The sequence below is a fragment of the Epinephelus lanceolatus genome, chromosome 17 (assembly GCF_041903045.1).
Source record: "Epinephelus lanceolatus isolate andai-2023 chromosome 17, ASM4190304v1, whole genome shotgun sequence".
Classification (NCBI taxonomy): domain Eukaryota; kingdom Metazoa; phylum Chordata; class Actinopteri; order Perciformes; family Serranidae; genus Epinephelus; species Epinephelus lanceolatus.
The window spans coordinates 32,741,822-32,768,825 of NC_135750.1; the positions used below are offsets into that span (position 1 = coordinate 32,741,822).

Sequence of the window (27,004 nt, forward strand, 5' to 3'; positions counted from 1 at the left end):
CAGCAATGGCTAGGGTTTGCTCTGCTATTAACACAGCACAGTTTAAGTTGTAAAGAGTAAAAACGGTTGAGATTCCTCAAACAATGCCTGTTCAACACAATAATGTTAATCCTGACATTACTGAATTGAGAGTTAAGTATTGCTGAGCCTGGAATAATGTCCAAAAAAAAATCTGTGAAAATCCAGTCTGTAAAGCTATCCGTTCCATTTATCCCATCTGTAAAGACACGTGATGTCTGTGACTGACAATTTTATGCATCCCCTTTTTCTGAATAAACCCTGCAGCTGCTGATGATAATAGCTCTTTGGTATAACGTGCAGCAAAGCAGGAGGGACACAAATTTTGAGGTCCTGTCTCTGCGACAGAATAGGCAGGCTACAAGCCACAGCTCTTTTATTGAAGAAGTTTGGCTTCTAGGGAGATAAAAGAGCAATTCTGCAATCATTCGGTTTGTGTCTCTCCCCATGAGCTGCTGGGAGGAAACACAGAAGGACAGAGAGAAAAGCATGTGCATGTGTGACTATAACAAACACATCGAGAGGTGTAAATCCGACATCACCACAACAGATCGTATGTAAGTGAAGTGGATGTGGAGCATAGATAAAAACATAAGTGGACAGAAGGCCTGCTGTTGCTAAGCGGACCCTTTAAAACACACACTTTGGGTTTACAAGATGAAAGTGAGCCAAATTCCTCTGATAAACACTGCTGACGCAAGCTCAAGTGCTGCACATAAACTGAACACAGAATTCCAGGTATAAATACCAACACTTTCATGACACACGGTTAAAAAAAACAATAGATAAAACATAAATCTCTCTTTGCAAATTATCCAACATTCTCTACCCTACAGAACATTATTGAAACCATGAAATGTGTTCTTAGAGAAAATCATCAGCTCTGGTTTTGTTACCACGAAAAGAGCACCTGAGCCGTAACAAAATCCACATTGGTCAACCTCAACCAGAGCATTTGATTAAAACAAAGTGAGAAGTACGTAAGAAGCTGTGAACTTTCCGACCCCATCAATATGTGAACACAAAAAAAAAGGTCATGATTCTCATCATGCATGGAAAGAACCCTCCCCGTACCACAACTATATCAAACAGTTTACAAAGAAATTAAAAAAAACACTCTTATCTCTATGTGCTCATTGTGCTGGTATCAAAACTCAATGAATGATGAATGAATGAAATGAATTAAAACCAATTAATCTTCAATGTTTTGGGGCAGCAGCAGATATTAGACAGCTATCTCAAAACCTTGGCAGATCAAAACAAAGCTGTCCATATGGCTAGATACCACTACAGTCAAGTGAGATTTTTTGTTCAGTTTCAGTTTAAATTTAATGCATGCTAAAGACAGAATGTTTTACAGCAAGATAACAGTCTCTAAACTTTAGTGCTCAAACCAGAAACTGTGACATTAACAGCAGAGAGACATCAAAATATTCTCAGGGCCTGTACACATGCCGCATTTTTCGCACACTCAAATCAATTATTTTCAATGTAGACGAGCAAAATGAGCTCTCAAAAGGGTGGATGATGCCATTGCCGCACGCATGTGTTCCCAAGCACCTGTCTGCGACATGAGATAAACAAATTCAGCTTTTGGAATGCAGTACGTGCACCGCATGTCATGTGACAAGGAACAACCACTCACAGCCTTCAGATATGTTCCCTCACTTCTGCAAACATCAATCTGTGATAAATATAGAGAAGAAATTGAACATTTTAGTGCAGGACTACCATGAGCTTTACATCTGTCCCAAGGACCATGTTTAAGTCCTAATACACTCTTAAAAAACAACACATGGAAGAGGATGCTCCGAACTCGGCATTTCTGGTGAGTGACGATATGGTGCTGGTTGTGGTCGCTTCACAATATCAGGCGCAACCTCAGTGCCCTTGAAAGCTGGCACTGAGTAGGCACAGGAGAAGCACCCGACCTCACGTTTTCCAGGCAGTGACGCAGCATGTGTCCTGGCCCTCACTCAGCAGCATAAAAGAGATGCATAAGAGGACCCAGCTTTTAGAAGAAGGCTCTGAATGTGACAAGAGGCAAGGAGCTGTGCTATTAGAAAAAACTGAAGTTCTTTGTCTAATGCAAGCAACAATGCAACAAACATTTGATCTGAAAATAGCAGAAAACACATGACTCCCACCCTCAAAGGCAATGAAGGAGACAGGCATGTCTGGACATGGAGGTAAAGCTTGGGAAATCCACAGTGTGCTTTCTGGCTGCAAACTGAGACATGGAGACATCCTTCAGGTAACTCCTCTCTGCGTGTCAACTAATATTTAGCAAGTACAGATGGCAAACGGCTGCTGCTGAAGCCTAACGGACACCAGGCTGCAGGGCTCTAATTAATGCACTGTCGCAACACCATAGTAACATCAGTGCACTGTGGGTCTGACATTTTACCACCTAATAAGCCCTATATATTTACAAGCACTGAGCTTTACTCGAGTAACCTGGTTTTGTATTGATGCATGTAAATGTCATACAGTAAATAGGTTAGAATAACCCGGTTATAGCTTACACATTTACTTCCAAATAAAACACATGGAAACCTCTGACACTGTGTAGTTGTCAGTGTCTATGAAAATCAGGTTTGCACCACACTACATTTGATGGTAACATAAAGTGGCAGCAAGCAGTTAGAATCAAATAACACACTTAATAATTACTTTAAAGCTCTTAAACGTTTCCTGTTTTTTGTGTCTGACTTTAATAGACCTTGTTAATTACTACGGCAAATGAAACAATGGCTGAAGGTGACTGAACAGAAAGATCCAAGGTGACTACAATAATTGTCTCAAAAAACACTGACCAAATACATCTGTCCTCTGTAGCAGACAGGAGTACGACTAGTAGAACATGACTGAACACAAGCGGACACAATGACTTGATGCTTCCATTACATCGATTCCATTGTACTACTGTGTGTGAATTTTCATGTGGACTGAACCCCCACTGTTGTCTCTTCAGGGAATCTTATGAATGAGTCCTTGGCCTCATCAGAGGGATGGGTGGGGGGGGTATCCCTCTCTGGCTTTCCCATCCTGGATAATTATGGCTCTTGGAATGAACCCAAGCTTTGCCTGCTCTGCCTCGACACTCCCACCCTTATCCCAGTTCCTTATCTGGGCCCAGTGGGGCCTGGCTATTCATTGTCCCACTCTGCTCACACACACATTATCAAATCCTCCTGAGCGGGGTCAATGAACTCTGGAAAAGTTGGAAAAAGTCGACCCACTGTAAAGTCCCTGTCTCATGCTATATATTACTGAGAGACTGTCTCAAGTTTCATATGTATGTCTGTAAGTGCCTAACTTTCCCTCAGAGACCCCCACTGTAAACTCTGCTGTCTGGTTCAGTGAGTGAATGCTTATTTTGCCTGGTAAGATCAACAGCTCAGGCCAGTCGGGGGGGACAGATGGTTCTCCACATCAGCAACATGATCATATCCACACCTCTGCTAGTTTGGGCCTGAGCAGATTCCTCTGCTCTGATCTGGGGCATGGTGACCTGACTCAGCACCTGGGAGGTAAAACTCAGGAAAACAGCTTGATACTTGATGAGCATGATACTGCCATGTGTCAGATGCTTTAGGAGACAAACTTGAGAAATGTGAACATCTGCACTGATAAAACACACAACATAAGGTTGTTCTTACTGGGAGCACTCTGCAACTTTCTAATTTGGCTAAGGATCTGAGATGAATCACATGGATCATCTACAGTATGACCTCACTTCTGTCCCATTTTGGAGAAGTGAGAAACCAAATCGACAGCTCAAAAAACAGCAAGGTGTCTGATGTGAGACAGCCTCTGACATCCAAAAGAGCCCTGAAGCAAACTGTATAAAATCAGACTAAAGAAAAGGCAGAGACTAAAGCACACGTAAACTTGATAATGCAAATAACAGTCATGCCTAGCCACCTACTGATGGCAAACTAAGAAACCTCAGTATTGTGATTTGTGTTTGAAGCACTGTCACATATCCAAACAAGACTCTGAACTCAGACCGAGCAAACCACTAACACACTAGCCAGCCAGGAACATGTTCACACTAGTCAATCACAACAGCTCTCTGAGCTTCTATTTTCTCTATGCCGTTTACACCCACTTGACATTATGTTCTCTGGACTATACATTATTTGATTCAATTAAGGGTAACTGTAGAGGAGAGAAAACCTATGCAAGCTAGTCTGCAAACCATTTTTCGTTTGAGGAGCTGTTTATAGCCTGACAGAAAATGCTAAATAAAACTAAAGTGTGCAACATAGCACCCTCCATTTAGGACTGTTCCCTCAACAATCAACCTTATCAAGACAGCTATTTGTCAGTGGCAGAAATTTGCCAGAGTTGAATTCAATCTGAAACATTTGAACCCCTCCTTTATTCAAAAAACCACAACATCCAATGCAAATTAGCTGGTAATGGAAGTGTTGACATCAAAGGACAGTGAGCGATAACCACTTCATGTTACCTAATCATTTCGTATGACATTTTGCAGAAGCTATCTAGTTGAATGATGTCCAGCTGTAACAAGTCAATGAGTCTGGCATTCATTCCATCATGAGAGGGGCTGGCTGTGTGAAGAAAACCCAGAGCACTGAGTGACGCAGAAAGCGGGGCTTACCTCTCATAAGAGGGCCCTCAACTTTTACCCCCAGTGACAGCCTGGAGTGGTTGTGGGAGGCTTGACTCCCACAACCACAGAGTAGCTGCAGGGCTTTCCTTGAAGACTTGAACACCATCATACCCTCCTGTGGCAACACCTTTCCACTTTTAAAACTAGGTTATAATGCAAGTGATTATACAATATACATTAAACATATTTATTACATAGCTTTTTAAATGCTCAATTCTGATTGGTTAATTACAGCATTCTACAGTCTTATTTCTGAATAGCACACTGCAGCATTGGATGCAGTTCTGCTCATAGGCACTTAGCAAAAAGTCATATTTAAATCAATGAAATAATTTTTAAACCAATATTTTCTGTCAAATGATTGATTTCTTTAGTAAGTAGCCTTGTAACAAGTGGGATACTATATATATGATTTAACACCTGCCTCATTGTGATGGGGTTTATTTTGTGGTAATGACCCGCTCACTGGACATTATCCCCTACATAATACACAACAGTCACACACAACATGCAAAATCTACAATACACTGTTCATGGTGTGGTATCGTTTGACGACAACAGATTGCAACATTCACATCACATTTATTAAACCACTCTTACATTGTTATTGCCACAGTGGAGTTGTTTTAAAATGAAAGCATTTGCTACAGCTTGTCAATCTGACATTGCATGATATGAGTGAGAAATATCAACACGTTATACTCCATCTCCACCCATCCATGGGTGAGGAGGACTCTATTTTCCCTAAGTCATCACTAGAGACCAAAGTGTCCACCTGAGTCTAACGTCATTTTAACAGTGACATGTAGCCAGACTAACATACCTGTTTGCAGGGGTTTTAAAAGTGGAGAAGAGCAAAGTAAAACAAACTACGATGTTGGGCAATATTAAAAAGACGTGTTGATTTAGAAAGGCCTCAGCAGCATCGTCTATCTTGTCTGTAGTGCTCACCATTGTTCTTGTTACTCCTTATTGGTTCCCTTGCACCTCCTGACAATTCTTGACAACTGCATTAGTCCCACCAGTGGTGGTGATTGGCTAATCAAGTGCCCCCATGGCGCATATAGTCATTTTTTATTTTAACCAAGGAACTGTTGTTTCACGTCACAATGCCAAAGGAATCGGTCAACTCCAATATTTTGTAGTACCATTTATTTTTCTACCATCTACCGTTCTCTTACCATCTTAAGTGATAATGCTGTTTATTCAGTATTCCTAAAATTCTACATTGAGAATTAATAAAAAATGTGTGAGGATATCCAAATAAAAATAGACATTTGAATATAGAAACTCAACTGTCAAATACCATTAGACACTGTTAAACAAATATTCATCATAATTTATTAGATACATAATTGCCATTTTCGGATGCTACATACTGGTGAAGAATATGCTGTATAATTACTATTAGTACGATTACTATTATTGTACTATTCCGACCTTTTGTTGCCTGCTGGTGGCAATTTTCAGCTCTTTCCAACATCTTTTCCTTGAAACTCTAATTCCGTGTTATGACAGGACGGAGGAGGGCAGAGCAGGGAGAAAACCAAAATAGCATCATCTGATCTTTCTTTCATAAACTTTTCCACTCCTGCAGCAACACACTGGAACAGACTTTGGCAGAGGAAGAAACGCAAAATCAAGCTGTCAGATGAAGTATTTAGTCACAGCCTCTGCTGCAGAGCTTCTCTTCATAAAACTTGAGCCAAGAAAATGGGAGAAAACATGGCAAGCTGGACGCAAAGTGAAGACTTGATATTGAGAATAAAGCCATTTGCTTCCTCCGTTTGAGCCTCAACACTGCAGCATCATGTCTGGTGTCACATATTTGCACTACTATTGCCAACACTATAAATACATATCCTGAATGCTCAATTACATTATTCGCTTAGGGAATTCACTACCATCGGCCATGTGACTAAAGGCTAAATATAGTTTCTATGCTGGCTCAAATACTTCCCAACCACACACAGACTGTATAACACTCATTGAAGACAAAACACTGGAAGAAGTGTGTGCACAGCTTCCAGGTTTGAGGACACACTGAGTCAGGCAGGTATTTTTTTCTGCTCTGTACTATCTTTAGTGGTGTAAATATGGCAGCTCAGTGGGCTCCAGGCTGTGATAGCCTGAGCTAATGAGCTGTCAATGGGCAGGAGAGGGAGACGCATGGAGAGATGATGAAAAATAAGTTGGAAGACCAAACTCGCAAGGGGGGCTATTCATACTTATCTATTGCATCACCATATGGTCATCTTGGCTTGGCTAACAATGGGTGTATGTAATCAAAAACAGAGTGGTTGTAATCAAATGCAAACCAGAGCCAGTGCCCACTGTTTACTGCAATGTGAGGACAGGAGAATGTAGACAGCCATCATCAGGATAATATGAACGGAGAGGAGTCTACACACAAAGAATCGGAGAGCAGAGCAACAACTCAAGTCACATCCTCAGCAATTAAAGCTGTCTGGAGAGTTGGCATCTGTCAGATTTTAATCATGTAAATTCATCCGACTGAGCTTCCCACTGGAAAGTCTCCTAAAGTCATGATATGATCTCTGTCAACAAGCCAGATTCAGTTACAACCACGGATCACACAGTAGACAAGGACACTCAAATCACACCTATAGTTTGTTTTCTCTGGACCGAGCCACGGTGGAAAAGTTTACTTTGTTACTTTTGGGTTGGGTTTATTTAGGTTCAGACTGCACAAATGCAAGCAAACCAAGGTCAGTAAACATAACTAACAAGAACTTCTAAGTGGTAGAGATTTTGGGTGGTAGAGCACGTTTAAACAACTGGATTCTAGTCCCTGCAACTTATGCCGGCTTTACAACAAACTACTTTTCATGCAATTTCTCTGCCTTGGACAAATTTCCAAAACTGTAATAAACTCTCTGTGATCTTGATGATCTAGTTTAAGGTGACCACAGAACTCAGTCCAAGCTGTCTTAAGTCTGTATCAGGGTCTCTGCAGGTTTCAACAAGTCAAATTTAAGACTTTTTAAGACTTTTTTAAGACCATAATGAATACAATTTAAGACCCATTTCACATCGATAATGGCAAAAAAGTACAAAAGACTTGAAGGAAAATTGGAGGCCCGGAATTACTTGCAAAGTATATGAATTTATTCACAGCTCTTTCACATTGGAATACAAAATGCTTAACCTAACTAAAAACACCAGAAACCTCTCTGTTGTGAACTAATATTTGTTTGGAACTCAGAATAAAAAAAATGTCCGGAGGTCGACTGGAGTTGCAGCAGACTGGGTCGCGCTGGACCTCGATGCTCCAGCTCCTGATGTGGAACAATACTGGCTGATTGACAGCGTTTGCTGCTGGCATTTTATGACCGCTTTTTTTTTTTCTGATTTGCAATGGGATGCCAATGCCTTGATGCCCAATGTTCCAAGTTTTAAAGTTTTCTTGCAGAAAGTGCAGTGTGCTTCATATATTTTTCCATCCACCAGCTTCAACCATGTATTAAATTGTTCGTTCTGAAGCCACAAATCGTTGAAATTGCACTTACCCATCTATGCAAGTAATTCGGCTTTGCTGTGGGCTTTTGTTAGTAAGTTTTCTCCGCTGCTATGCTAAGCTGTCTGTCACAACACACCGCTGCGCGCGCACAGCACATTAGCTGGTGGTGTTCGATAAATTCTGACCGGGCAGCACAGGTAGCCTACTTCAGTTCCGCTTTGTAGTTACGTTATAGCGTCCTCAAAAATCGAAACATTTAAAAGCGAGACTGAAGTTTATGCATGTTTTAAATAAAAGATTTTTAAGACCTTTCAAAATCGTATTTAAGACCTTTTATGAGATTTTATGAGAATTTTAGACATTTTAAGGCCTTAAATTCAAATTATTGGATTTAAGACTTTTTAGACTTTTTAAGACCCCGCGGATACCCTGTGTATGTATTTAATATTACTGAAAAGGGACTCATGAGAACGAAAATGAGAATAACGATATTTATTGGGGAATAAATCAGCAGTGCGGAAATATTTTTGATTACGGAGAAAACATGGATCAACACAGAGTCCACATGCCGCATGTAAATAGAATCTTTACGAAATAAAACCAGATATACCTGCCTGGTCGGGCATCTCATTACGTTAACTTACTACAGCAACATCAGTTGGTTTGTTTCAACAACGTTCGGCTGAAAAAAATGTGCATGCAGGCTCAAATTCAAATGTGCTGTTTTGTCAAGAGATTCAGTGAGGTAATTGGTTAAGCTTTGAGTAGAGGAAAAACAGTCTGCTAGCTGCAAGGCTTATTTATGCATTGTAAACATGCTTAAGCTAATGATGAATGGCTAGCAAAAAAACAACTGTTTTGTTTATGAACCTTGACAGTTATTACTGAGCTGAATTTGTACTTTTGTTAAATTGTCTTGTTGTTGGTTTGTTCCATGTTTTATGGCTGTTAGGAGAAGTTTACCTTCAGGGCTTTAAACCAGTTAGGAAAGGATCGTGGTTTGGGTTAAAATGAAAAGATTTCTTTCAGAAAAAGCTCTCCGGAAGAAAGCCCTGAAGGTTAACTTACCTCATGTGCTGTTTTAGGGATTTAAAGTAAGTAAACTATACTGCACGTGTTGTAGAAAAGAAAGAGGTGGCAGCTTCTGTAACAGACTGTGGTAAATGGGCATATAATATTGTCTCATATCAATAGTAGGCCCCTGAATCAATTTAAATCTTTATCTTATTGTAGTGGACTTTGTAATATCAGCAAATATCATATCGTTGTCCAGAGAATTGATATAATAACCAATAAAATAGCACAGCTAATAAATGGAGGCTTGTGGCGAGTTGAGGCAACAAAATCCAAAAATGTTACATGGTACGCAAATACATTTTATCTTTATAGATTATATTGATGCCAAATTGACAAGAATACAGTCAACATATGACACTTTTTATCTTGTGTTTCTGGAGTGATGTGGTTTTTTCATAAAAAATTAATTTATATGAGCATAATTCATATTTCTGAAGGGGAAGTTAGCGTAGTATTTTCCACAAGGAAAAGGATGGGAAATTGTCACAAAAGTAATCTAGTTGGGGTCTTGCAAATAGTGACCCTGCAAAATCCCCAGTCTTTGCAAAATATTGCAGTCTGACATGAGACGGCGTCAGACTTGGGTCTTCTGGTGTATGATAGGAATTAAGTAAAGCATGACAGACATACCTGTAGAGGCTTGTCTGAAATGTTTTTTCTCACATGTTCATGTCAGGTATATGAGTTATAGGAGGTAGCTGGCATTCAGCACCAGAGCATTTTGTTAAAGGTTTCCCTGAGCATGAATTCCAACATCCAAACTTTCCATTTTAGACTAGTTTCCTGTAGCTGGTTTGTTGATACAGTAGATTACCGAACACGTCAAGAACTACACCTCAGATCTCTTTCAAAACAAAACCTGTGCCTCAGGCGTCATGGTGCTGTTATTTGGTGACACTTAAGTCCAGCCAGCACAATGTCCACCTGTTTAAACAAGCCAACGCCAAAAGGAAAACACTCCAGAGCATTCCAAGTAAGTTTGACGTGAATATGCCCACATGAGCGCGTGCATGGCATGAGTCTCCAACCTACGTTAAACTCAGCTGTGAAGTTATGAAATGTAGTGGCTCTACTCCATCATCAACTACATCCGTTCTTCAGATTGGTGCAACAGGCCTGCTATAGTGCAGCTTGTTTTTAAGACACCACAGTGGCATTTTGGATGTCCTGAATCAAAAAAGCTACTTACTCATTTATTCACTAATTTTTGCACACGTTCACTCTCTTTTAGCCTATTTTCCTGTGATGGCCATTAGCAGGTATGACAACTGACAATAGCTGACGGTTCAGCAAAAACATGAACTGGCTTCATTTTAGATGGACTGTGTACGGCAGGGTGAGACATGGGAATCCCACAGTACCTTCCCACTGTGTCTTCAAGATGAGAGCACATAATAAGACCAAGCCTGGGGAGTAAATATCCTGAGGCTTGGGAGGACTTAATGTATAGCGTAGGATAATATATGTTTAAGCTTTATTGTCACATGCAGTTGTTTAGTTCTACCGTAACTGTATTTTAACTTAGAAACACAAAGTGAGCATGTGAGACAGAAAAAGCAAATAATGGTTTACTCTTGGTGGCCGTTTTAAAAATGGTGAGAATAGGGCTGCCACTAACGATTATTTTCACTGTCGACTAATCTGTCGATTATTTCTTTGATTAGTCGACTAATCATTTCATCGAAAAATGTGTCAAAATGTTGAACAATGTCGGTCTGTCTCGCCCAAACCCCAAAATTACGTCATCTAATGTCTTGTTTCATACTCGCGCTGAAGGGTTTTAGTTTCACTGTCACAGGAGAGTGTGTAAAGCTGCCAATATCTGAACGTAAGAAGCTGCAGTAAGAGTATTTTGGGGTACTTTTATAGTACTTTTCTATGAAAAATGACTCAAACCAATTAGTCGACTACTAAAATAGTCACCGATTATTTTAATTTTCGATTAGTCATCGATTAGTCAACTAATCGTGGCAGCCCTAGGTGAGAAACCAGTGTTTGCTGTCATAATGAGATTCACTGAGGATGGCTCAGAGGGCCAACAAAGGAAGATGACTTGAGTTGGAGGATGATTGTTTGTCTTTTGGTTTAGGTGTTGTTCAAACAATAACTCATAACTGCAGTCAGACAAAATTCTAATTGACTAAATGACACAATGAGGCTTTAAAAGGACAGTTTACTCCAAAATTAAAAACATATTTTTCCTCTTACTTGTAGTGCTATTCCTTAGTCTAGATAGTTTTGGTGTGAGCTGTCGAGTGTTGGAGATATCAGCTGTAGATATGTCTGCCTTCTCTCCAAAATAATGGAACTAGATAGCACTCGACTACACACTCACAGCACAGAGGGAAATGTGCATCCCCTACTGAGCTAGTTAATGTCACAGCTCAGCTGAGGAGGGCGCCATTAATGTTTACATTTTGCACAAGACTCTCATCCATGAGTAGATGCACACTTCCTCCTGTGCTCTGATATGGCTGCAGTTAAGTAGAAAAAAAATAGTTCCTACATGAAACTGCTCACAACAAGGTCTGTGGATTATCTTGAGTAACCAGGTCATGATTTCTGGAAAGAGACATTGCTTCTGAGTTTTTCAAATGTACTTGTTTGGCGCTTTGAGCGACACAAGCCAAGTGCCGTCTAGTTCCATTAGATTAAAGAGAAGGCAGACATCTCTACAGCCAATATCGCCAACACTCTGCAACTCACACCAAAGCAATCTAGATCAATTAATGGCACTACATATATGAGGAAAAATATGTTTTTGATTTTGGGTTGAACTGTCCCTTTAACATCAAAGCATGAGTTTTGATCACCATGCACGGACCACATGAGTGAATTTCGAAATCAGCACAATGGATCAGAGACTGTTTTCATATAAGTAAGTAACAGCTGTAGGGAAAGACTCAGACGAATAGTTTTACAAGCATTAAAAACTTGGACAGTACTGTGTGACTTAATAGTTTAAGCAGCCAGTGACGGGCAGAGCTGGGGGTCCTGTTACCACTTGCGGACACAGCTACGGAGCTGTGATGCACTTTAGAAAATCCACCATCTAAGACACTGTATTTTATGGTAACATGTTTTAACTGCTCTATGGCAACTTTGGCCACTGAGCTCTACTCTGTGGGAGTTCGTCAATCACTTGACAAACAAATTCTAACTTTTAATAGCAATGAATCTTTAAATAACACATACTCAAGTTATATTTTGATAAAACTGATGTGTTTTTAAAGTACACAGAAATATATTTTTATGCTATTTCTGATTTCAAAATTTACAGAGTCTGCCTTTCAGAAAGACTTGTGTTCAGTGTGCTTTCTGCACGCTCTAAATGTGTGACGCTCACAATTTCTATCTGCGTCATTATTGCCGAAACCTGCAACCCTGATGATCCAGACTCCTCAAGGCTTTCCAGCATATGATAGCACAGTCAGCATCAGCCGATCTTACACGTCTTCATCGATCCTTGACATTTGTCCATAGCCATCATGTTCTCATCATCTTAAATTGCCTCTTTCTCCTACACCTTCAATCAACAAGGAAACAAAATCTGTGTATATTTCACATTGAATACTTTAATCAATAGTGCAGAGTGGCACTCCTTGTTCAAACACACCATAACTGCATGTTGAGGCTGTTAAGAGTGTGCTTACTTTTGTAATGGATGTAAACACAGGAGCCTGCAGACATGTAATATGAGCTGCAAAAAGGAAGGTTTCAAATGGCGTATTTTCCATCTAGAGATCAAACTCTATGTGATCATACGGGAATATACCTCCAACTTTAGAGGCCTGATGCATTTCATCTTGTAAGCTTAGGGTCAGGCTATGCCACCATGACACAGAATATGGTCAAAAAGCATTAAAAGGAGTCCACAAAGACTTCATTGAACTCATATGCATCATAAGGGATGCCGTCACACTGCAGACTACAGATAGCCTCATATATGACCGGCACACCCACTCATAGAAGGAAACATGCTCTAATGTGCATTTTGGCTCCGTCTGTTAGAAGTCTGGTGGAGGGAAAAAAATATCCACAAGACACCAAAAGCATGCTACTTTTGAGAGGCAGGCTATTAATAGGCTTACTCCAGCGACAGAGACGGCTCTTCCCTCATGTTTGGGATCAGCTCCTCACACGGGTGAAAGGAGGGAGGAAGAGGGGGACTCTATTGACACAACACTGAAAGTGACACAAAAGTGTTTCAACTTGAAGCGTTTAATTCTAACAGTCACACTTACTGCCTTCATTTTGAGCTATCCGGTACAGCCTGACGCAGAAACAGCTAGGAGCCCAAATACGTGATAACAGCCATTATGTATCATTCAACAACCTGCACGGACACTCCTTAGGAGGCCTGACACACCTATATTTTCACATAGAGCATGCTTTTGCTTTCTCCAGCCAAGCAAAGTGGCTTTATCTGGAGTGGATATTTGAATGCTGCCTGTTCTCATAAAGATGCAAATGGGATGTTGGTGAGTATAGAATCTCAAGTGGCATCGGTGTTACACATTATAGTGTCTGCTCTAGGAAATACCCTACCTCTTGTTCAGGGGGTTACTGCAGGACAGCCTTGACATGAATGAAAAATAAGTAGGAGGTGTAAAACATCAGCACTGTATGTTACGCTTGGTAAGCAAGCAGCATCTCAAGTGATGCAGTGGGCAACAAAAGTACTCCTACAAGGCAAGCCACCACTTATATCACTTAACTGCTATTGCACTTTCATTCATGGTTTCTGCCTCCCAGCAAACTAATTTAACTTGCATAAGTTTGGTTTTGCTTCTTGTGATGCAGGCAGATTTATGTCAGACTGAAATGTGGGTGTTCTCTGCAAAGGTAAACTGCTACTGTACCCCTGATTACCTCATGTTATATACTGGATAATTGAAAATGAGCATCATGATCATGGCAGTACCGCAGCAGTAACAGGCTACACACTGTGATCAGTACTCACATTTTACACTGCCATTCATACAGAGCAGGCACAGGACGTGAGAGAAAAAGTGGGTCACTGCATGTGTAGAATACATAACCCATAACACATAGAGCTAGCATGTGTCTTTATGGTTATGTGAGGCCCATGTGTTAATGCGTGAGTATAGGTGTTCGGGCTACCGCACGCGGCTTGACACACAAACGAGTCGTGACCAGCTGAGACGTTATTGAGCGTAATATGAAGACGGAGTTGACAGTATATGAGAAAAACAAGTAGAGACACAACATTGGCGTGAATAGACAGCACTGACAGACAACGTTTATCAATGGAGAAACTCACATCCTCGAACAGGGATCCAACGTTGGCTGTCACCAGCAGTATTCCTGTGCCTTGCGCTGCTGTCAGCTTCCCTGCCATAATTCTCTCTCGCAGGTGGGACTTGTACGGAGGACTTTGTAGGTATGGAGAGGAGGAAACAAACAAACAGGAGCCGGCGAATGTCTCACGAAACTGGTTATAACACTGGGAATTTGCTACTGAAGCCGGGGTTGAGGCGGCTCGGCTGGAGCATATTTTTCAGCAGTGGCCGTGCATCTACTAGGAGTTGCTTTGCAGTAGAAGGTCCGTTGGTGGCGGCGGTTAGCGAGCGGGCTTCTCGTGCTACTTTTTCACGTTCAGAGCCATCGTAAAAGTTTCCGTTTTAATCCACGGCGAGTGCCCGAGGGCTCTGGTTCATTTCAGCGACGAGTGTTTCCCCTAGCTTTTGTGCAGTGTAAAAGTCTCCCTCCGAAAGCAGGACTCTCTGCCAGGACCATTGCCTTCACTGTTTAGAGAGGATAGGCTGGAGTCCTTCACTGCTCTGACGTCACTGTGCCAATGGAAACACGGGGCTGTCTTAAAGGGCCAGCGCACCATAAACACAACACTTCTGTCCCTGACATCAAGGCGTCCATTATCGGACACAACTGGGCTGCCCCATAGTGTTTGACTTTTACATGTTGTCCACCTTTGTTGTCTGTAACCATAACTTCAATTTTGTCTTGAGATTAAGCAACTGGCTTTTGTTTATGTAACCTATTTCCACATCTCATGTCATTACATTTATGAAAGTGAAATCAACACATAGGTGTAGATTTTGAGGGGGACACAGGGGGCACGTCCCCCTCAATATTTAGACAATGTGCATTTGCTCACCAAATACAAACAGAGGACTTTTATTTTGACACCTTAAAAGATGTTTATACCATAAATTAATGCAGAAAATGCATGAACTGGTTCATAAAAATTCACCAGAATGCAGGAGAGTAAGCATTTGATGCTCAAAATTTGTAGGCAGAGGACCCCCAACCCCCGTTTCATATATATATTCACCGTTGAAACAAAACCCACACCCTTGAATCTTGAGTTAGTGGAGTGCTTTGCATGAAATTATTGCAAGCTTTAACTTTTTTTTTAAACTTTCAATGAACAGCCTCAAGGTTCTGAGATATCATCTACAACATTGCAACTTCCTTGTCAGCACATTCATGTCCATGAGCACTACTGATACCATGTCTTTGAGAATGCCATGGGCATATCAAGCACCCATACACATTGTTGAGGGTGAATGTTTTATGTCTTACTTGCTGAGTCGGGCAAATGGGTCAGAAATCTACTTGCCTTTAGTCGATTTTTACTTGTCACTGTACAAATTGTTTTACATAATAGCAGCTATTAAACAGCAATGAAGACTTAAGTTAATTGTCATGATTCATTTTTATTTAGGTAAATTAATCCGAACAAGGACACAGTATGATACTTACTTTTTTACCTCTTGCCATACTGGGCAAGTAAATGACTAGATTTACTTGCCTAAAGTAGTATTTTTCTTGCCCCAGCTATGGAGCAATCCTACTTGTTGAGCCCTGAAACATACTGTTTGCTTGTTCATGTTTCAAGCAGAACATATGCAGTCCAATGGCTAAATTTAGCTGACATAAACCACCTGAAGTTACCACTCATGGATTCCTTTTTTAGAGGTGAGGTTTCCTTAACTATAGTCCTGAGGTATTTGTATGAGTTTAGGCATGTCAGTCTAGTCACAAACTGTAAACCAGGGGGACTATGGAGGTAAGAGAAGTTTACAGGCCAACATATATTGTTCAGGATTTTTTATTTGTGTGTGTGTGTGTGTGTGTGTGTGTGTGTGTGTGTGTGTGTGTGTGTGTTTGCATTTTTTTTTATTTCCTGTACTGGATAGTTCAATGTGGAGATAATAAGAGTATGTTTGTGGGAGAGATTGGGAGCTGATGGAACTGTCCTTTAAAGATGTCTCATTCTATTTCTTTTATTTTCAACTGAAACATCATCTCTGGCATGGAGTATTATTTTTAAAAACTGGTACATTTGGGGCGTCATTGGATTAGTGGCTAGAGCAGATGTACAAAGGTTTTGTCCTTGCTGCAGTGGCCCAGGTTCGATTCCAGCCTGCAGCCTGTTTCCTCTCTCTCCGCCTTTCACGCTTAACTGTTGTATCAATTAAAGGCAAAAATAATGTAAAGAAAAATGGTAGATTTACTGTAATTGGAGACATATTTCATACCCCATTCATAACGCTGAGATCAACTTGTCAAGTTGCACCTGTCCTGGTTAACAGTGTTAATAAAGTCTGTTCGAACATCTGTAACCTAGCATTGGATGAACAAGTCACACCACCTTTTTTTGTTGTTCTTCTTTTTAAATATTTTGACATGTCACTGTAGGAAAAGCATAGGTGTAAATAATAAAAATAATGATGGCTGCATTCCATGTAGTTGCCTCAGTGTTAGAGTTGTAATATTGTGCATGCTGACTCACTGTCACACTGTTGTGGCTTACCCAGACAATTGAATTCAATGGTACCACTTTTATTGTTATTAGGAAGACTTGTACTTTTCCAACCACACCAAGTCAAGATGTCTGCTGTGAAAAAGGTCAGTAAGCTCAAAAGTATTACACTTTGCACAGGCTGATCCAAATAAACAGCACAGTGGCATGCAAACACCCACAACTTCACCATCTAACACAAAAAAACATTTTAGATACTTCATTCCATATGGTGAACTACAACATACAGAAAATTACAAAATTTTCCCTGAAAAGTTGCACTAAGGGATTTTTGACCACTGGGGGACTCCAAAACAAACTATTTAATACCTGCACATTCAACAGAAACAGAGAAATGTGGATATGTCTTTGCAGTCTTTGCAGTGCCTTGTCAAATGTTCACTGGCATCTCATTAGCTTGCTAGATGTTACACTTTCTCCATCTGCCATTTCACACTGGGCAGGTAATGTAATGTGAATGAGCTTGAGGGCTGAGAGGATGGCTGCACGTACTTAAATAAACCATAACTGCTTTTGTTTGTGGAACCTAGATACCAACACTATGAGGTGAAAACGGCTTCAAATTGCACAAGGCTTTAGCCTGAAGTGTTGCTCACTAGTGTGTACTAGAAACTATATATAATACATAATAAATTAAACCCCTTTCTCTCCAAATTTGGGTGTTTGTGCAGGTTTTGTAAACATCGAAAACCCAGCTAAGAATAGCTGATGGACTCCTTTTCCATTGCCAGTAGAACAGAGCCCTGTACATGACTCTGTAGTAGACAGGTATCCTTTTTTCTTTTTTTTGCTGGTGTTTCACATTCTGTGTTATTAAAGTACTTACTTTTTTATATCTTACTTAATCAGTGTCTCTTTCAAACTCAATATCAACTAATGTTGAACAATGTTTGAGCACTGTTTTGATGGAGACTGACAGTATTTTGTGGTGGCGTCTCACCACATCACACTGGAAAAGGGTCTACTCAGGCACGTGTGCATGAATGTCATAATTCCATCCCTGGCGATTGGAGCTGGAGCCAATAAATACCCATGACTTCTGCAGAGTCATTGGTCCTGAGAATGAATGCCTATTGTAACCTTTTACACTAAAAATAAAAGCCATATATTAGTGGGTGTTAGTCGGTTTTATATCTAGTGGGAAAGGGGCTTTACAGAGAGTAATTTGATTCATTGCTAACATAAAAAATGCACTGTAATACATGCCTCAGACCTTGGAGCAGTCATTATGCTCTTTAAGGATCTGCTTGGTAAATGGTTGGGCTTTAAAACAGCTTGTCCACAAGCTGAAAACAAAACCATTAGCTCACTAGAGTGAATAACATGGAGTGTTAATGTACTCTGCTTCAATGCATTAAAATCTGCAGTCATAATAAGGGTTTAAAACAACATGGATATGTCAACATTATGTGACAACTCTGATAAATCTTGACAAGAACTTCTGTAAACTAGTGGATGCTTTATAGCACATAGCAACCTGATCTCACAGAAATACGTGAAATGACCACGACCTATTAACACCGCATTCCGTGGTGGCAGCACGTAATGGGTTGAAATTACGTGCTGCCACCACGAAAACAATGCCAATGTAAAGTCAGTTAGGGTCCTCTCCCGTGGTCACATAGCTAGCACACTAATCTGTGTAACTGTGCTCAATCAGCAGACAGTTAAAATGGCCCTGACCTGACACACATGTCGTAACATGTTGTGCCCCAGCATTTAGACTAGAATTGCCCTTTCCAAAGCACATGCAATCCTTGCACAGACCTAGACTCCATTTGCCAAATGTGGACACGCACTCTTTGATCTAAAGATTTCCTACTTAGTTTTTTGGCAGGAAGATTTGGGAAAAAATTCATATTAAAAGACTGGAAACCAAATCAGTGTGCATGACTGGATTTTGCCAAGGGTGCTCAGAGACACAGCCAAAGCCATGAGTAATGGATTATTGTGAATGAGAATGGATCATTATATGCTCTCTCCTGGCTTCACAGAACCTGTTTGTTGACAAAACATTTCTCATGCAGCATTAGCTTACCTGTTCACTGGCAGAAGACTCAGGACTGAGCTGGGAAAACACAGGTAACTTCATGTAAAAACTAACTGCTTAGGCTGAAGAATACACCTGATCATGTGTACAATATAAAAGTGATGTGCACTTGTGTGAATGCGGAAAGCTCCCCACTTGTGGTCATTAGCAAAACTGTCTGAAGAATAATGATCAGTGATTTTACTTCCTGTCAACTTTTAGCTTTTGAAAGCCAACATCTGGCAGAAACACAGCATGACTCTTCTGCATTGTTCACACACCATCATGTATTAATTACAGTCATGCTTTTCTTGCGGCATGATGTGATCTCCCCTGATGGTTTTGACGGAGCCCAGGACCATAAATAGCCCACTTAAGTCAAAGGTAGTTTGAGTTCAGCAGCATAGGGCAGGCATATGACACGCTGGATAACACCACAATTAGCTCGTGCTCTTAAGCGGACAGATGAAGTAACACAGTCAGAGTGCAGCCTCACTGTATTGAGTATGTTAAATAAATGTTTAGGCTTCTCATGTTGTATTTTGTGTGACTTGTGCTGTATGTCACCACATTCAGTGAGCATCCAGCTGTGCAGAGATGACAGGAGGGTTCGGCAGCAATCCTTACATAGCAAAAGGATAGCTCATGTCGCGTTTATGTTAACAGCATCAGACTAGTGTGAGTGTCTATGAGTGTGTGTGTTTTGGGAGGGGGGCCGTGGTCATGGCTCACTAAGAGTCTTTCAAGAAAGCCGAGAGATTACCGCCAAAACGAGAGTGCTCACAGCTGTGTCTGGCATGGGCAGAGTGTGTATGTGTGTGTGTGTTGGGAGAGAGAGAGTGTGTCGATGCGATTACCATGTTGTGATTGTGTTTGCATGATGTTTATTTACACGTTCTGTGTGTGTGAACATGATATGCTACAGAATATCTATAATCAGTCATTCTGACACAAGAGGAGGATAATGATAACATTCAAGGGGAAGAAATCAGTGCCTTTGTATGTGTTTTTTGGTGTGTGTTGGTGTACAGAGCTTTAATAAAAAAAGGGATCAGAATGCTCTTGAAAACAATTCAACCAAGATAATATCTCTTTTACAGAATGTTATACTCACCACTATCACAGTCAACCCAGGACCATTAGAGCTGTGTAAACTGTGTGGACCGTACTGGAACATTCTTTGCTCTGACTGACTAATGTTTATCATAAGGTTAATATTTTGTTACCATATATGATGACAGTAAGTCATGCTGCGTTTGGATGACTGAGAGTTAATACTTTTGCTCAGGAGGAGGCCAAAAGAAGACAAAGCTAAAAAAGAAAAACCATTAGTGGTGCCCTTAATAGGCAGAAGGAGCATAAAGAGATGGAGGATGAGGAAAACAGAGGAGTGAGGGCAGGAAGATGAAGCTGGTGCCTTAACAAGCCCAGCATGTCATAACAAATTAACCTACACTGTACAGGACAGTGCAACATTTTGGGAAGTGGCATGCTTAAATTTATGCGTTGGCCTCTTGCAAAACATTTGCCTCTGGAAACTCGTTGACATCCTGACTACTCACAGGACTAGTAAACTTCTCCAGCTGGTGCAGACATGCCAGCAAGCTGGGACATGCCAGCATTAGTCAGCCACAATAATACCCAGCACATCCTTCTATTTTCTCAGCACTGGGCTGTCTTTTCGCCCCAGGTATTTTGTTCCAGGGATTGTACTTAATAGTATTGAATAAAGAGTTCTATTGTGAAGGGAAAAATCTCTCTGAGCTAATAAACTCACTAACTGTCTGTTTCTGTACCACTCATTGCTGTCTTATCACTAAATCACTAACTGCGAACCATTTGTCTTTTGCAGAGCAGTTCCAACAAATGATTGTAAAAGAACAGTTTGACGTTTTGATAAATATACCTATTTGCTTTCTTGACAAGAGTTAGATGAAAAAATTGATACCACTTTCCAGTGGTGCCACCAAGTGGGGGCCAGGGGGGCAATGGCCACCCTGATAAAGAGACAGAGAGTTACAACAGAAACTGCTTATGCATAGGGCCCAGTATGCTACGCCCCTGTCAACACCTCTCACTATCCTTTTAAAACAATATTCACAACTTGGATTCATTTTTATTTAAAACTGTTTTGATTCTTTTGATCGGTGAATCGTTATGGACCAAAGGAATATAAATAATTGAGGAATGAACACATTCAGACTTCATGACTGCTTCAGAGACTTACCATGTCTTTCATCTCACTTGTTTGAATCTGAATGTATTATTCTTTGGTGCTTGTAGTTTCAGCAAAAGGAACTGAACTGATGAATTGTGGGGACTCTAAGCGAGCTAATGATGTGGAACATGTCCATATTGGCAAAAGTATAAACATTTATATATGCACAGTGGTGCTGTTCATCCAGCACATGAACATTTTTTTCATTTAACATATTTCCAATGTAGCTAGTCACATGAAATTTAGAACAGACATTGGTATTAACTCAACAAAACTACTAGGGATGTAATGATATGGAAAATTTTATATCTCGATTATAGTGACCAAATTATCACGGTAAACGATAATATTGCAATATTGTTTTAAGTGCTGTAAAATGCCCAAAAAATAGATACATTGAAATAACTTCACTAAATCTTGTAACTTTCTTATCATACCAAAATGTTAACAGCCAAAATCTTATATTAAAATGGAACTTTCACATTAAAGAGGCAAGGGATTGGCACAGCAACAGAAAATTTTATTTTAAATTAACAAAATATGTAAACACATTACAGGAGCAAAGCTTATTTGTCTGGTGCAATTTATATATTATTTATTTATTAGCATGAGAGGAAAAATATATATAAAACAAAACAATGCAAGAGTAGAACAAAAGACATACAGTATATAGAATAGATATCACAAATGTGCAGGAGAAACCAAAAAAACCCTAAAGGCAATGGTCATCATTACACAGAATAATTCACACATTAGAAGTGTGCATGTGAGTCAGAGGATTACCTGTATGAGAAAAGGAGTGCATGCTCTCGGTCAAAGGTTAACACGACAGCGTTTTATGTTGTTTCCTTGAGCTTATGTCGAGAAAGCATAACTGGCCGTCTATATCGATTCTAGCTCGCCATACAATAACCATAATCATAGTGATTCAATCATAGTTGATCTCAATTAGCGTTACGTTACGTCGGTTTATATTCTGTCAGCTCCGCTCAGTGTTTTCAGCTCCATTTCGTTTCGAAACACTTAACGTTAGCAATATAGCTGCTAATACGGCTATTAGCTAATCAGCTAGTATTAGCTCCTAAGTGTCTTAAATGAAAACGGAAAACCTTGTTTCCATTTAGGACTACAGATACGGCTCAAATGTCCCGTATGCGTCGAGTTACACATTATGACAATCTCAGTAAAACTGAAGTCCCTCACACAATAACTGATGTTTGCATGGCATAACTTGCATTGGCTGTAAAGCTGTGGATGATGGTCACGGAGATGAGCCAGCAGATTTGTAGTGTTGCTACCCTTCGTAGCAACTTTCTTTCTGCATGTTCTGCACACAGGATAGTTGTCCTCCACCAGCTGTCCCTCGGCATTCTTCAGAAACCCAAAGTATGCCCAGACCTCAGACTTTGTGCGTTTAGTTGTGGGGGAAATGTCCTGCATGCCGCTATCACCACGTTCCGCCATGTTTTCATTCTTTGTGTTTACACATGGTACGCATTCACGCAGCGCCTGCATCGCGAGACTTGAATGAGGCTGTTATTACATGTCCTGATAATCCACCACGATAATGCAATTAATTTAAACATAAACGGTAATTCTTACCGCGTAAAAATTAACCGAAATTTACCGTAATATCGGTAATCGTTACATCCCTAAAAACTACACAAATAAAGACACTGTAATATTTCATCCCATAAAACAGTTATCTTGAATTAAGTGGAATGACACAGAAAAAAAAGTATTGAACACGCTCATTGAAATGTTTTTTTAATACTTGGCGGGGAAGCCTTTGTTTGCAATGCCAGCATCATTACACTTCCTGTATAAAGAAATCAATCTCTCGCAGACACTGACAGTCTTTAAATCTTGAATTTGCGAGGGGCCACTGGTGAGTCTTGATCTTTAGCTCCTTCCACAAATGTCCTAGTAGGTTTAAGTGTGGTGATTGACTGGGCCACTCAAACCTCTTTATTTTCTTCCTCTCGAACCAATAGATAGTCTCTTTTGCAGTGTTTATTTTGAATCGTTGTCCTGCTGGAAGGTCCCTCACCCCGTCTTATCCTCATCGTCCTGGTGAATGATGGATGAGTTTTTACTCGAGAATTTCCTGGTACATAGCTCCATTCATCCTCCCTTTGATAATTATGATTCTAGTGGTGCCAAGAGAAGAAAAACAGCCCCATACCATGATGCTTTCACCCCCAAACTTCCCTGTAGGTATGGTATTTTTTTAGGGTCATGTACAGAGCCTTTAAAACATGACCTGTTGTAGTGTTGCCAAAAAGACTTATCTGAAGTTTGCTACACAACATCTGGAGAAGCCTGTAGGTTACTGGGAGAATGTAGTGTGGCCAGACGAGACAAAAATCAAGCTTTTTGGCAACAATAGGACACGCCACGTTTGGAGGAGAGATGGCTTTGGCTTGAAGAGGTTTTATATCCAAAGAACTTATATAAAATTGAACGGCTTTGGGACCTGGCGTTTTACTGAGATCCACTTTTATTTGTCAAAATGTATAGCCATGCCCAGCTAGTGAATAGTCTTAAATTGGTGCTTGGTTTGTAATTCAAGTTTTACTGTGTAGGCCTCGAAAAAGATTGTTGTGGAACTCCATTAACCGTACCAGTATTTATCTATCACATGTCACATAATTAGAAACATTAACTGTAAAATAAGAAACCAAAGTGTAGTGTATTCTTAACTCTCATATTGACATGGTTTTTAACTAGTCTATGTACCACTACAAGATAATAGAATTCCTGAAATTCAGTTATGGCTTTTATTTTTTGTGTGCCACCCCAAGATTTTCAGTGGCCCCATTTGGCCAGCCCTGCCACTCTCACATCTATATCCTCCTGTGTTCCCATATGAGGACATTACATTTTTGGTTTCCTACACCTTATACTTCTATTCTGCTTAACTTAAGGTGCGGACACACCAAACCGACATCAAAGAACTAGCGGCGACCAAAACCATCTGTTGCGTCGTCTACGTCGCCTCACGTCGCCCTGTGTCAGAACTTGAACACACTACACGGACTACATCCGACGGCCAAGCAGGACATACGTTCTGCGCCTGTGTGAGAGAGAGTGGAGTGAGAGAGTGGTACATCCTGTCAGCCGAGGGGTTTCCTATCTGTGCAGCTGAGCACCGCAGCACGGTCCCGGTGTTTCCTCAGCAGGCTCCACTTCACTCAGCTTCACTCAGCTGCCCAATAAACCTGCTGCTTCTTCCCACTTTAACCTGAATAACAAACCAGGGCTCGGTGCTCAGGTTGGATCCAAACGGAGAGCCAGAGCTAGCTCAGAGACTAGCGGAGGCTAACTGGCTGTGGTTCCCTCCGGTCACGCTGCGGCTAATGCCGGATTTCCACTGGATGCGTGTCCGTTGCGGAACGGCAACGCTGGTTATCCGCTGTGTGCTCCACCGTCCGTCAATACCCACCAGCTGCGTTTGCTGTGCGGTGTGGTGCAGCTCCGCCGGAAGACATCTCGGTGCACCTCCATGATTAAAATCTCTTCGTCCATGGTGTCAACGGGGTGAAATGACGTCTGAAAACCTCTGACCTGTTGACTTAAGGCCTGCCTCTGCCCATTATGTAGTTTCAAGGTGTAGTGCAGGGAAATATGATCTGCCATGAACACTGTGTATTTTATTTTGAAAATTAACCGGATGTTTTATTTTGTTTCTCGTGCACGACTTCCTGCCCCGCACGACCTGCTCTGTGCTGAATTGCTGCGTTGTGCTCCGGCATCCGGCAAAAATAGAAGTCCTGCATATCTGTTGCGGAGGGCTCCGGAGTGCCGGAGCTGTGACGGAGACGGAACGCAGCACAGCCGCAGCCGGTGGAAACACACACATTGACTAGAATTGAATCCTATCGGCTCCGCTGCCGTGCCAGAGCAGAGACGCAACCAACAGCATCTGGAGAAAATAGGCCGTAACGCTCCGCTTGCCTCACAGCTAGCCCTGGATCTCTGTTTGGACTCTAACAGAGAGCCAGGGCTAGCTGGGACAGGTCGACAGGTCTGTTGGGCAGCTGAGTGAAGTGGAGCCTGAGGAGGAAGCACCGGTTAGCCCCAGTTTCACTACAGGCAGATTCACTTGCTACAGGGGCGAGGAAATAAAACCTGAACAGCCAATCAGAGTGATCTCTCTCTCACCAACAAGCTCCGCCGCCGATTCAACATGCTCAATCGGCTGAAAAGCCACCAACGCTGAAATGCCGACGGTGCAGGACACACTGCAAAAACTAGGGCGATGGCCCGACTTTGGTCGACGGCCAACCATCGGCTTGGTGTGTCAGGGCCTGTAGACCTGTTGTCCTCATTTGTGGACACTTTTTGGTGCCATCTAGTGGTAGTAAGACCACAATACACTAATCCATGAACAAACAAGATGGCAGCCATCTCTGCTAAATCGGTCTGCAGCCAACCCCAACACAAAAGTGGACAAGGTACAAAACCTGATCACATTTTGTGGTAGAAACTGGTGTACATATGATTAATAATGTTTGTAGTTTGATATGACAACAACTTTGATCAGTTTTAGCAACAATAACAAGCTACGGTGCTGTTAATTAGAAAGTACTTATTTGAGGGCATTGGGACATCATTATCATTGACAGTAGCTATGTTTCCATCCAAAAGTGATTCGAATCAATGCGCATTAAAAGAAATAAGAATCCTGTGTGTTTCCATTAAATGTACGGACTTTGGTGAAAACTACGAACGCACACAAGTTTTCCACAGAACCAGAAACAAAACAAGTCACACATTCTTCTTCTTCTACGTTTTCTGGCAGTTGGCAACCAGCTTGTAAATGCATTACCGCCTTCCCAACCCGGAGTGTGGATATCACCATGGAGAGAGGTGCGCTACATCAGACTTATTTCGAACATAACTGTTTCCATCCCCCGTTTTGCAAATCAACATTTTTTCAAATCAACCAAAACCCGGCTAAAGTGAGCGAACTTTAGTTTGTGCGAATCAGGGGATTTTAATTCGAATTCTGGCGTTTCCATCATAATTTTCCGATGCGATACTTCTAGATGCGCATCTAAACAGGCTGATGGAAACATGGCTATTGTTTAGTTTTTCACACTGTACTAGATCCTACTGATCCCAAAAAGCTAGGAGAACTTAAAAATGCATACCAAACAAAAGCTTAAGTCTAATGAGGATATGTTAAAGCTGTAGCAGGTGCCAGCCACCGATTAGCTTAGCTTAGCAAAGAGATCGGAATCAGGGGGAAACAGGCAGGCTTGCTCTGTCCAAAGATAATAAAATGAGTTTATCTTAAGTTCATGAATTGCCATGTTATATGTTGTTTGTTTAATTTGTACAACAGTCACATTGTTAAACTGATATGTTCCAGTGTTACAGGGGGCTACGTGAGGCTACTGGCTGCCAGAGACTCCAGGAAAGTCACTGCTCTCAGCCAGGAAATAGTTACACCATGTAACCCCTTGTTAAACCAAAATTGTCATTTATACATTTCTGTTTGTGTATGGATTAAGCAAACAAGCTGTGACATGTAAATTGTTGAGCTGTGGAGGTGCTGGTGATTTAGGAGTGATCTTTTTTCCTGTTTTTTTTTTTTATATCTGCTTCCTGTCTTTATGTTATGCTAAGCTAACAGTGTCTCTGGCTCTAGCTTCAGAGATATTATACACAAGAGCAGATTTGATCTCCTAATCTAACCCTCGGCAAGAAAGCAAATAAACAGA

General features: G+C 41.0%; 1 protein-coding gene across 2 annotated transcripts in view; it reads right to left on the minus strand.

Annotated features, from left to right (window-relative positions):
- Window positions 1–14,981, minus strand: part of inpp5a (inositol polyphosphate-5-phosphatase A) — a 172,897-nt gene extending 157,916 nt beyond the window's left edge. The window contains exon 1 of one of the 2 annotated variants that reach the window (XM_033612776.2): window positions 14,503–14,981. In XM_033612776.2, the coding sequence (XP_033468667.1) occupies window positions 14,503–14,580 (78 nt within the window). In that variant the 5' untranslated portion in view covers window positions 14,581–14,981. The remainder of the gene's footprint in view (window positions 1–14,502) is intronic. The other variant, XM_033612777.2, reaches the window with a different exon arrangement.
- Between the last annotated feature and the right edge of the window lie 12,023 nt (window positions 14,982–27,004).